Below are 13802 nucleotides of genomic sequence, written 5' to 3'. Positions count from 1 at the left end.
AACCCTGTTTTGCTTTCTCCTGCTTCCTTCCCTTCACCCTTGCCTGTCATCCCTTGATCCACCCGTCCCTCTCTGCGTCTGACTGGATGATGCTAGCGGTCCTTGATCCAGAGCACGGAAAAGGGGCTTCATAAATAGACGATCCATCACCGCCGGCAGAGCCAGTTAAAACCACATGACACACACGCCATTGATTGTCTCTGTAGGTGCCAAGACACACATTTATACAGTAAAGACAAACAAATATGAGCATCCGACTGTGCTAATGTACACACATCACTTGAATGAGTTTCCATGCGTAATGAGACAGTGTCAACAAACAGGTACATGTGGACTTCCATCCAGATGTTATATATGCATTTATGAAGCCACAGGCCACTGCGCTAAAGATAAACACAGATCCAAGCAAACATAAAAATAGGACAACAGTGGACCAAACTGTGCTTTTGTGTGCACATCTATGTGGTGTACAACCAGGTTAACCGGATACCTTGTGCAAGATGTTCTGTGTGTATCGAGTGTGTGTGTTGCCTGGCAAAAAATGTACTTTGGCAGGCATGTGAGAACTTGTGTTTTCCCATGTCCGATTTTTCAATCTGTGCAAACATGCCGATGGTTCAGTGCACCACGCCGACTCGCACTGTTCCGCACTCCGCCCTCTCAGTGTGTCCTGTGTGATGGATGATAGGGAAGGAAAATAACTAATTCAACAGTAGATTTACATTGTTCTGGATGGTAAGCATCACAACACTACAGGGAGACACGTAGTGAGAGAGAGAACATACAGGGGAAGGGAAGTTCCACAGCAGCGGTTACATGTTGGTGTGTGTTTGCATTGCGTGATCGGTAATTGATTCAAATAAGTGCAATCAATTAACTAATGAAAATACTTTCCATCTTTTACATCTTCCGTAGATTTACTTATTCTAAATGTGACGGCGATGAGTTGTGACAAGCAAAGGACAACAACCAAGGCTAACTGTGATGAGGCACCAGTCAATCATGCAAAGACAACTAGAAAACATCCTTCTCTTTAAACCTTAAAGCGAAACGATCCACCTTTGGCAAGAACCGATTTTCCTCCAACAAATACAAAATGTATTTCCTTTACAGTAAATCATATTCTCCCTCAACTCTGCACATTCAGGTGTTTTAATGATGAAGTATTTGTTCCGCTACGAACCGTAGCCTAATTTGGCTAATGTTCGAAAACTTTTCAAATCTTCCTTACAGAGTTTTTTGTAGCATTTACTGCTACACTATGCTAACCCAATCATTTGTTGCCCCAGATGGACTTCGAAAGAAACCCTTACTCGTGTGTAATGGACTCAACTATTACAAAAGACATTTTTAATAAGTTTCCTCACAATACTACATTCTAAATTCCATTTGGATCTACCATCTAATGACTATTTAATGGACTCTATCTTAATGGACTTTGGCATTAGCCTCCCCATTCATTAAAGTTGCATGTATACACAATCGGAACACAATTGCAGACATATTCCCATCCACCGAAAGCAGCTTGGCAAACACCACGGTTGGTAAACTGTCTGTAGCAAAGGCTGCTACAAGAAAAGGATTGTGTGTAATCTGTGTGGGCAGTTGCAGTATAGAGTATAAGCAGTGTGTCATGTGTTTTAATAAGATCCCCACTCAAAATACAGACAGAGACAGTGGGAGAGAAACACAGAGAAACACTAGGGAGATTTAGGCTCTGGGAGTTTTATTTTATTTTTCATTCTTGAGAGACACTTCTGAAAAGAGTTGATCTTGCCTTCACAAGGCCAGTCTTCTTCTTTGTGGCTCAGTACTGTTCATCACATCACAGGAAATTAAACCACATAAAGAAAAGACAAGAAAGCTCTGCGTCCTCCAGGCTGTCATCTCTCCATTTCTGTGTGCGTGTGCATGTGTGTGGGGGGGGGGGTTCCGGGCAGTCCTGATTTTCTTTTCTCGAGGTAACCAGTTTGAGTCTCAAGACACTTTCAAGGTAATATTTAGAATTCACGCAAATTGTGAAGTATTGTGGCGACACTCTGGTAAAGATCATATTTAAGGGAATTACTTATTTGAACCGAGACAATACATAGTTCACCAATAATTACCAAACAATCATGGCTAGGTTTATGACTGGCTGAGGCTAGGTGTTACTCTAAGGTTTTAGATGAACGTGCATTGCCTGCCAAACAGGTTATGTTTTCGTCTCAGTTTGATTGCATGTCTCGTGGACAATAAAGTTTATTTTGTATTAACATTGTGTGATTTGTTCACACTGCATTCAGAAAGATAAAAACTAAAGTAAGGCCATCTTAAGTAAGAAGCACAACTCAGGAACAGCCATCAACATGTTTGCTGAACACACTGAGCAATAAATTACAACATTTCTTATTTTTAGCATCTACATGTATAGTTTTTTCTACATCATGACATAATGTTCCCAAACGCACCTTATTTTCCAACTTTTGAAATGGAACCATCTGAGGAACGTGTAGAAGCACCATTAGCTTTGATGCAGGTCTGTCCGAATGCATGTTTATGTGGTAACCCATGTCAGACATCCTCTCTATCCCCCCCTGCACCCCCACCCACCTAACGCCCCCAATCCCCCGGTGAGCCAGTGGAGCAGAGGCTCTACGGGAAACCTCTATACCACAGCACAGTGGAAATGTCACCCATAACACTCGCCTCAGGATGCCAATCACTTCACACTGCTACCCACAGTGAGGGTGTGTATGTGTGAGAGAGAGGGAAAAACGAAGGAATACATCCATGTGTGTAAAGACTTAATGTAACAATTATTGATATAGTGTCTGTGCACAAACTCCCCCTGGTCTGCAGCAGAATATAGAATAAGATTTAGCCAAAGTGTATATCTGGATTTATCTTTTCGTATTTGTGCTCATCGGTGTGGGAGCTGAGGGCCTCCGAGCGCTAATGAGCCTGTCCATCCAGGGGGATTATGGGTTGTCTCGTCAGTATTAGGACTGCAGGTGTTTGTGGGACTTTGCGTGATTATACATCAAAACAATGTGTGTGTGCTGAGTGATAGGCAGAAGACAGAAACAGATGGAGTGGGTTATGAACAAATAACGCACATGAGCCTGTGAGGGAGTGGGAGTGAGCCCATGTCTGAGCACGCATATGTGGTGTTTTTTTTTTCATGTCAATGCGAGTGTCCAAGAAATCCTGGTGTTCATTAACACACATATGTGAGGGCGTGAGCATTTACGTGACTCCATGTAAGGGGGAGGGTCTGGTGCAAAGAGGCGCAGGTGTCGCTGGAAATGCCGTCCACTCATTGGGATGTGGATTCTGTGTTGAATGGGTATCAGTGTGCACCAGGGAGGGAGCATGATAGGGAGGTTGATGACAAATGACAACAACATGAGGAAGGCAGGGGGATGGAAAGCGGAGCTGGCAGAGGCTTCCATGCCAGGGGGGCGGGCACTCTGTCCTCACGGCAGGCCCCTCTGCCAAGCTGCGAATACAGAGACGACAGCCGGCCTGTACACACAAACACTCTTATACACTGAATAGCAACAAACGGGGATGGCATGAAAACACCAACACCGTTGTGCAAATTCACAGCAGAGTTGTCATACACAAGGTTTATTTCTAATAACTGACAACTGCACAGTGAAATATACTTTTGTTTTTACTGACTTGAACTTGTGGACAATCCATAATATTGCCAGTGAACGCCCCAGGGATAAGAGAGGAGAACTGGTTGTGCTGTTTGAATGAGCGACAAAAAAAATGTCAGACTAATTCTGCAAATCCAGTCACCTTTGACTTTGCACTTCGAGATTCATTAAGGATATTATTTCTTAATTTCTCTCCTGCGACCACGGTGAGATCTGCATGCTAAAACGTATTACTGCTTTAATGCCATTCCTGTTAAGACTTGATTTTGAATGAGAGCATGTGTGCGTGCACCGCTGCACTCGTCGTCTTTTGAGCATTTCAACAGAATAAGTCCGTTCTCTCAGGTTAAGTGGGGGCAGACAGATCTATAGACTGATCCCACATCAATTTCAAACAGATGTAAAGTTATTACTCGAGGTTGAATGGGGATGGAAACAGATGGTAGTGGTACAGCAGGGCAATTGCTCAATAGTGCCTTTTCACCTATAATATATCATATTTAACAGAAAAGGAAGGATGCACATGGATGGCAGGCAACGGGCACATGTGTGTATCAGTGTATGTAATTTCCAGTCGTGGTACTTTGTTCCCTCGAGCCAGAGTAGGTCCTTTAATGGCTTTTAAAATCTTTCTTACATCGAACCATTGCATTTGCACATTAACACCAAAACACTTACATCTTGTGCACCACCGTGCCACTTCAGGACACACAGAATTACACAGTCGGACATAATCAGACTCAGATTTTATTTTCAGGCCAAGAGTCTGCTTCTCCTCACCCAACCTTTTGATGTGTCAAGTGTGTTTCATAATCTGTGGCTCATCAGCAGCTGTGGCTTAAAGGCATCAGTGCGTAAAACCTTTTTGGGCAGCAGTTGTTTTATGGGACACTACGTTGGTTAAAATCACAGACGTTTCTCTTTCTGTTTCTTCTCTTCTGTCTTAATTAACAAACTGTCATATGTAGGCCTTAATAAATGTTTACACCAGTATCTATTACAATTTGTATCAATCAAATGTCTAATATGTTTTTATATCAGATATGGAGATTTTCTATGAAGATTATTGTCAATGTCCTGTAAAAAAACAAACACTTAATATATATTTATATAAAAAAACGTCCTTTGTAGGAATGTATTTTAAAAATAATCTTACAGATGTTTAAATGCTTTATTTGGTTTAGGAAGAATATTCTCAACCTATAAAAAAAAACTTTAAACACCGACTTTTTAGAGACAGTTTTCCCATGTTGATATCAACATTATGTTAAGGACTCTGTTGTGATTGGTCAACTGCTTAGAGATGTCCCGCCCCTTAGCCTATCATGTAAAATGAATTTGAGCCCTAACCGATAAAAACGTGAGTGTTACGTAGTGATTTCACAGAAGTTATCAAAGGAATAACAACATTTCCCCACAGGGACATATCTAATGTTCTTAACTTAAAATGTCCATAACTTATTTGAATTCCAACAGTGAGTAATAGTATACTCAATCATATGTCCTGTGGTTCATTGGACAATATTAAATTGGTCCTAAAATGATTATGGAAATGTAAACCGAAGGGAAAAATGGGGGAAGAAACCGGCATGATGAGTAACAAAGTAGTCCTAATAATCTCTCTTTATGCCTTACAGACATCCTCACCTGTCACTCCTTCATATCCCAGAGTTTTTCTTTCCGGATGTTTCCCTCCTTAACTGAATGTTGGATTCAGCTCAGCGGTCATGAGTGAGGCAGAGAGAAATGAGGCTGTCATGTTGGTTGAGTTAGCAACATGATTAAACTGAATGCCAACCTTTTCTAACTTTGATGCATTCATGTCGTCCGTATTTAATTCATGATTCTGGTGTAAAAGACTGAAAGTGGTACAAGGAGGCAGGGAGGATAGGAAAGGATGGAGGGAACAAGTTGTAATCTGCCGGTTTTTCCCACCGATCCTGCCCGAGGCCAAAGTTTCCTCATCTTTTTCTGCTTTGTTTTTCCTCCATTCTCTTCTACTTACCATTACCCCCCGCATGATTTGCACTTATTCCTTTTTTTCACCTCTTTCTACTTCCAACCCCCTTATATGTATTCTCCCTACTCCCCCCTCCCCTACCGTCCTCCCTCTTTCAATTTACATCACCCATCCGTTCCCATATCTCACAGGGATCTCTCCACGCCACCATTGTGTGCGTTTGAAATCATCCTCAGCTTTTACAACTCATATTTTATGCATTCTGATCTCATGCATAGCAACTAACAAATAGCAACCACGAGAATTCTCTTTTTCCTGCAACACTGTCTCCCTCCCTCCTCCTCTCCCCTCTTACATTTTCATTTATTTCCTTACTCATAATGTCCTCTGGTTTATTTTTGCCTCAATTTCCTTCCTTCCTTTCTTGCCTTGCCTCCTCCTCCCTAGGTGCAGGCAGGCAGGGGGAGGATGAATAGTGGATGCTTGGCCTGCCTCCAGCTAACACTTTCAATAACCAAGGGACATTTGTAATGGTCCTTCTGCAAGTGAGCACGCGCGTATAAGTGCATGTTAGTCTATGTGGGCTTGTTTGGTCATTTTATTCAAGTGTCTGTTGGTCCTAGTGTGTATTTGGGATGTCCGCCCACTTCTTGTATGGCTGGCCGGCTTAATAAATACGTCAGATGCTCGGTTAAAAAAGACCCATTTGTCTTTCTCCCAGGAGAACGTGAATTATTTAAACTGAAAGCTGGGGAGAGATGACTAGCAGTAGCGGGTGACTGGAGAGGATGGAGAAGGATAGATGGAGGGAGAGAGGGGGGAGGACCAGATGGGCAGGGGTGGCATTGCGCCAGGGAGAGCTGGTATAAAGTAGAGGGGTGAACAAGTGAGATGAAAGAGAGAAGGAGGGTATGAAAGAGGAGAGAGACGCTAGAGAGGGGAAAGTAAGTGATAGCGGCTTAGAGAGGCTTTTGTATAAAAGGCACAATCTGTCGGAGGGCAGTGAGGGACAGGATGGTTTAAGGAAATAAAAGTCAAGGAGGAAAACGCAAGGCGACGTCTACGAACGAGACAAAGAGGAGGGTTGATGCGGACATGACAAGAAGTGACAAGAGACAGAGGGGTGAGAGTGCGACAGAGGGAGGTAGACTTCAGAAACATATGATTGGTCACTACTGCCAACATTTGGAGCACAAACACTCTTTACTACACACACATTAGATACATCTCAGAGCCTCTCCGGCAGATTTCAGCATGTTAACCTGACTCACCCCATCTCACCCTGCCACACGGGCTCCACAGGGGTCAGGGAGAGAGGGGCGGGGACACAGAAACTGCATTAGTATTGGGACAAAAAAGTGGGAAATGAGAAGAGAAAAGCAAAGAGAGGGGGAGAAGAAAATTAGGAGGTACAGGACGGTTTAGAGGAAGTCGTGAAGCACCGCTGAGATCAGTGGGGTAGAAATTAAGTGCGCTCTTTTTTGGCGGTGTAGGGAATGCAGGGGGGGGGGGGGGCGAGGAAAAATGAAGAAGGGGGAAAAGGGGAGGGGAAGGAAGGCGTGGAGTAAATTACAGAGGGAATGAGAGCAATCGGAAGGAATAGCAGGGTGGCTGATGTGCCTGGAGCTGGAATTGTGGAGCAGCAAACAACAGAGATAATAAGAGAATCTGCTGAAGGCACGCGCTCCACTCAGTAATTATATGGAAAGAGCAGCCTGGCTTAATTAGAACAGGATGGAGCTCATGAGTTTGACAGAAACAAATACACATGAAACATAGCATTTGCAAGGTGAATTATTACATCATTTATTATTCCCCCGCGTGTTACCGCTGGTGGCATTTCTTAATGAGGTTCATGGACATGCGAGCGCTCATCACCGCTACTACATATATGCAAATGTGCGAACGCATGCAGAGTGGAGATATAAAGGAACAGTCATGTGTGCGCTGCATGCAACTTGCTGACCGAGAGCTAAGGCAACGGATGATTCTACGTGTGTCACTTCTAACTGATCTGTGTATTTAATGATTGGCTCTGCTCCTACACCTTTATTATTACACAAGGTAGGCTGACGAGGCACATATGTTAATTTTCAATAACATCCTCCTTCACATTCACAATTAGAATCTGGTCAAGTGCCTCACAGAGCGACTGGGGATTAAGTGTTTCTCATTTGTTTGTTTTTACATGCCATTCATTCATTCTTAATACAGTGTATTTGTGGTGACTCCATTTCAAAGAGATGAAGGCAGAGAAACCGAGAGTGATATCAGATTACACTGCATGAATTTGCTCGTCAGCTTTTCTACAATTAGACATCCATTCAGTTATTATGCGCAAACAATGAAGAAGAATCTGAAATCTGATGTTCTAATCTAATGGATGCTAATATTTCTCTTTTAAATTTTTATTAAAACCTCTTTTTTAATGCAGTCACATGTGCCGCTTTTTAATCCTGGCGCTGTGACTACGAATGTGTTCTGGTGCCAGTTTTTTTATTTGTATTTAGAGAATAAGCATTTGTGGGTGATTGCCATGTCTGCGGCTGCTAATACAATTTAAATGTTTGCTTGGCTGCATTATGTGTGCTGTGAATCCTAGCTACCACAATGTAGTGAAACAAAATATGTGCTCCATGCTACTACAAACGTATACTGGTGCCAGTGTTTTATTTTTTATTAAGAGAATAAGAATTTGAGGGGGGGATTATGTTTGAAATAAACTGCCTCTGGAGGGAACATTGGGATTGTAGCCTTTGCAGTCCATTGACATGCACAATAACCTACAGTATATAACACACTAAAGGGAAAAGGGAACACCACAAGGAGCATAATTGGGCCTCTTAAAAACCAAATGCAGGTGATGCTTTTGCTAATACAATTTAAATGTTTGCTTTGCTGTGTTATTTGTGCTTGTGAATCCTAGCTGCCACAATATAGTGGAAATAAATGTGTGCTCCATACTACTGAAATGTTACAAATGGCATAACACCGTGGAGAGAAAAAAACACAAACGGACTATTTGTGAGGTTTTCTTGTTACATAAAGCTAACTTTAGTCAGTCAGCGATTCGTAATAATGGGAAGATGCATAATGATAACAGATGCTGAAGTGATCCAGTTTTGCCCGGGTCTGTTGTGAAGGTTACACTGTGTGTGGCACCAATATTCCTCTCCACTGCACAACACTATCTGCTTACACCATTATCAGTAGCTTCTCACGGGCTACTCAATACTATTGACCTGCACCGAGAGGCTCAGTGCATTTGCACTCACTCAGTATCACAATTAGACCCAGGAGTAAATAAGACGTAGTTACAATACCTGCATACAGACACGCGCAGAACTTATTGTAACATAATGGTTATGAAATCATTGCCAGCCTTGCATTCATGCTTGTCATACAGAAAACTCTCTTAAACACACTGCTGTTATCCACCATTTGTATCAAGCACAAAGAAACCCCATGTCTCTCTTGTCCACACGAATGAAATCAACCTAAGTGTGTGTGTGTAGCTGCAGGTACAGCATGCTAAAGAATGCGTGTCCTGACTATATGTGAGTATGAGCAGTCCCAGCGCAATTCTTCAGTTTAGTGGAGCATTACGGCTGATCAATAGCTCTGGTGCGGTGGGAGATGTCTGAGGTTGGAGGTGCATATTCATACCAGTATGTACGGCAGAGCAGAGGAATGAGGCACTGCAGAATGTGTGTGTATATATAGGTTTTTGTGAGGGTGGATTGCTCTAAGGGGGGGCATGACAGGCCCTGTCACCTAGCAGACCACACTGTTACCAAGTTACTTTATGGAACCCAGGGAAGGTTGAGCAGCAAAGACACAGCATATCTCTTCCTCTGGGCTTCCTGTCTTTATCAGTGCTGTCACCGGGCTTTAACATCCTCGTCTGCTCGCTCCTTTGGCAGCAAGCCCAGCCTGTCCTTTTACTCCCTTTGCTCCTGCTTTTCCTTCCAAAGTTTCTGATCCTCCCGTCACTAGTTTTCTTTACTCCCTTTCCAGTGTTTTCAGACTTTGCTGACGGCTCATTATTCTTCTGCTCTCTGTGTCTGTTGTTTCGTCTGTCCGTCAGATTTTATTGTCTTCAGTTGAGATTTTATTGTAGAAAAAGCCTTGTTGGTAATTACAGAGCGCAGGTCAAGCAACACTTACTTTGTTTTGCACACAGGCCAACTGCCAATATCAGTGGGCAGTGCTCATCTCCAACAGAAGTGCTGCAACACAGCCAAAGTTCTGCATCACTAATGATCAGCATTGTTGATTCTAGCAACTTTATGGCCAATACTTTTTCAATTTGTACTCTTTGTCGAGCCAAGTGTTATTTCTGCTTTCCCTTGTGTGTTGTGCTTCTACCATTCTTTTGTGATTCTTTCCAGGTGTCCTTTTTTTTCTTACCCACCTGCCTGTTTGTTACCTTTGTTCTACTTCTAAACACATCTTAGTCATGCACTCCCCTATGCCCAAACTTCTTTTGACAGATGCAAAAATCAAATGGTCCCAATTCTGTTTAAAATAAATGCATATATCAGCATGGTATCTCAACAGGGATGGATAGGGCCCAGTGCACTCATTGAGGTGAAAGAAACAACGTTTAAACTTGGATTTATAAAATACCCGGCTTTAAAATCACAACCATAAAACATCACCATTATCTAGGAGACAAAACTGAACACTCTATTACACCCAGTCTGCTGTCGAATGACTACAACACCCACGTTGCATTGCACAACAATGCAAGATGGAGTGTGAAAGCCAACAGCAACAGTCGGCAATCTAACTGGTGCTGCGGTATGAGCAATAGGTTGTGACAAAAGATTCCAATACTGTCCATCTCTGTTTACGTCAGAGTGCCACAAGCTACGCCTTCTCCAAGCTTCATGAGAGTGTGTGTATGTGTGTTATTTCAGGACACAAGCAAATGTTAGAGGAGAGGCTGTGGTGTTAAACTCAATAGGGCACTGCAAAATACCACATTAGTCACTGAATGCTTTGTGTGTAAGTGTGAACAGACAGGCTTACGGTCCATACCACGCCTCACATGTCGATAACACTACGCATGAAGCGATATTACATCACAGAGCGATCAAGGCCCTCAGCATGGATGTCATTTTTGAACAATAGCTGGCATGGATTGAAACGGAGCGCTTCTATATTTCCAATGTACCCTCCTTTTAAAAATAACCTTCACTCAGTAATATTCCCTTTGTTTTGACACTTGTTAACAGAGATTCCTTCCTGATCTTTTCCCTCCACATGCAATTATTTCTACTGTTCTCCTTCACCCTTACAGTATCTGTTGCATCTTCACAGCTCCAGTATCTTTTTTCACACATTTCAACCCTTTCTGTCTCATCTTACATTTTCTTTTTCTACTCTAACATGAAAAGCCAGGTTTCTCATTTACAACTTCTCTCCGTATTCTGCTATCCTTTTATTCTCACCTTGCTCCCTCTCTTCAGTGTAACTCAAACACCTTATTAAGTCATTCCTGTCCATTATTTGAAGATGTAATAAGAATATGGGAGTGTGAAGGAAGAAGAAGAAAGCAGACCAATTCTTTCAATTGAATTCTAAGACAAAATGTATCATTTGATTCATCAATCTGTCTTGCCAATTTTTGCAATTGTATCTGGAAGGGGTAATTTCCAAGTTCAAATATTAAAAATATTTGTTTCAAGGATCCCTACTTTCTGTGTTTTACTTATACCAGAGAGTTGTTTTCACAGTTTCATGTTGTTTTGAACAATATCGCCTGCAGTGAAATCCATTCACTTCCCTATCATCACATCTGTTTTACAAATATTTAATTGCCTTGTCCTTTCATTCTTTTGTTAAGATCTCCTCAGACAATCTCTTTTTGCTCCTTTTGTTCCCCCCCTTTTGTTTTCTGGCCTCTTTCATCAACCCATGCTATCCAGCTGTCTATTTATTTATTTCCTACCTTCACAGCTGCTGTGTCCTTCCTCGTAGCCGGCGCTGCAGCTGCACTTCCCAATGGGCACCAGCCATTCCCCCTCGGCGCTGCAATGCATCCTGGGAGGGCTGTCAGCGTCCACCTCGGAGTTGTTGACGCAGTTGCCGCGCACCTCCACCAGCGTTGCGAAGGACGCCTCGGCCACCGTGTCGGGGAACACTGCCAGGTTCTGCACGGTCGCTAGGCAACGCTTGTAGTACACCCGCACGGCCACCAGGGCCACGCAGGCACCCACGTCCTGGAACGCCAGGTGGAAGCCCTTCCTGTTGAGGTGTCCGATCTCACGCACCTCTGTGTTCAGCTTCATCTTCCTCTCGCCCAGGTCGCCCTGCGTGAAGCTCTCGTCGGCGGCGATGGTGTCGATCTTGGTGTAGCGGTCTTCCCGGGTCACGCCCCCCAGGTCCCTGTCCGTCTCCACGTAGAGGAGGTTGAACGTCTCCTTGCATGTTCCCGCCACACCGGGGATGCTGTTGCAGTCGCGAAGCGTGAACTGGAGCTCCACGAAAATGCGCTGGCCCCCCCGACGCGTCACCCAGCCGGTCTGCAGCCAGTTGTTCTGCTGCATGGGCTCCATCACGTTGCACACCTGGTATGTCCGGATGGGTTTGTACTTCTCATCCACACCACTTATCTCCTCCCACTGGAGAGAGGGGGGCAGTGGGAGAGGGGGGAGAAGAGGAGAGGAGGACAACAATGAGTATTAAAAGGTGGAAGTGGTGGTGAAGTCAAGAAGATAAAAGAAAGAAAAAGGAATGAAGCACAACCGGCAGAGATGGCAAAAGTAAACACATCCTTTACTCAAGTAGAAGTACAGATACTCGTGTTTAAAAATACTCTGGTAAAAGTAGAAGTACTGACTACACTTTTTTACTCAAGTAAAAGTAAAGAAGTGTTGGCTTCGAAATGTACTGAAGTAAAAAGTAACCATAACTAGCAGCTGTTTTAAAGAGTACCTGACCTCCCTTTATATTAATAGAACAATGATGACATTGTTAGCTAATGAATGTTTCCAAGTAAAAGTTTAAAGTCGTCAGAAAATTAAGTATTGCAGAAAAGTTCTGATACCAGAATCATGTACTTAAGTACGGTACAGTAACAAAGTATTTGTACTCCACTGCTTCCCACCTCTGACAGCCAGAAGGGAGTCATTGGTATACTGTATATTTTTAAAAACCGTGAAGCAAATCGATAACATGAGGGAGTGAAGAGACAGAAAACAAAGCAAAGAGATGTGGGCAGGAGGCAACACAGATAATCAAAGACAAAGTCAAAAGTCAGAAAACGTAAAAACACATTCAATACCCATTAAAGGTCTAAGGACATAATGTGATGAGTGGGTGTTTAAAAAAGCATTGGCACTCAGATTCCTTAATAACGCCACAGAGAAAAGAAACCACACGACCCCAGTCATTACATCAGCCTTGAGAGATGTTTCTGAGCAGTGGGTCAGACATTAGTCATGGTTTGCCGGTTTCCTTTTATATCCACCGCCTTTCTCAGAGTGATGGCATTTCATAGGAATGTGTTCAACAACACCCACAACTTATAAATACCTTTAGATAATGGGCAAATTAATCAAATATATACATTCATTTATGTCATTTTCACAAAGGTTTGCCGTAGTTTTTTTGTTTGTGTTTGTTATTTTGTCTGACTTCATGTGGAAGAGCAGTTATCATCCCAGCTTTATTATTTCAAATATTTTGTTAATCTTTCTATTGTTTTAATTTACAAAAAAACATGGCTTTTGTTTGTCCACAATCATAAAGGTGTGTTTTTGCAGAGTACAACAATGCTGTCTTTGTTTTAAAATTATTGTTAAATTAACTTAATCAATATTTCAATAAGATAAGCCCATACTAAATGGTGTATGTGTATATAATATGTTTGAGTTTTGGGGGAGGGTATTGCAATATTTGACATACTAAAAATGGGATTTTCTTTTCTTTTTAAATGAAATATGGAAAGAAGGTTGACCTTGCCACTCCCTCAGTTCAGTCAGACAACTCACATGTTTCTTTAACATGTTTATTAGAAGCAGCATATAGTTGAGTTTGGCGTCTAGGCTCGGGCCTCATCACTCCATATACATAGCACGATGAGTGATGATTAAATAACTAACCCCCCTACAGGTGGAAGCTGGGGTGGTGGTGGGGCAGGCAAGCAGCAGCGGCGTGGTAATAGCTGCAGCAATAGCAGCAGCAAG

General features: G+C 42.7%; 1 protein-coding gene across 1 annotated transcript in view; it reads right to left on the bottom strand.

Moving 5' to 3' along the window:
• Positions 1–13802, bottom strand: part of LOC104955441 (ephrin type-A receptor 7-like) — a 337623-nt gene that overhangs the window by 284637 nt on the left and 39184 nt on the right. The window contains exon 2 of the mRNA XM_010782768.1: positions 11564–12236. Within this exon, the coding sequence (XP_010781070.1) occupies positions 11564–12236 (673 nt within the window). The remainder of the gene's footprint in view (positions 1–11563; positions 12237–13802) is intronic.

This window comes from Notothenia coriiceps, unplaced genomic scaffold, assembly GCF_000735185.1.
Source record: "Notothenia coriiceps isolate Sejong01 unplaced genomic scaffold, NC01 NC01_scaffold00024667, whole genome shotgun sequence".
NCBI classification, from domain to species: domain Eukaryota; kingdom Metazoa; phylum Chordata; class Actinopteri; order Perciformes; family Nototheniidae; genus Notothenia; species Notothenia coriiceps.
This window is presented reverse-complemented; position numbering and strand designations above follow the sequence as displayed.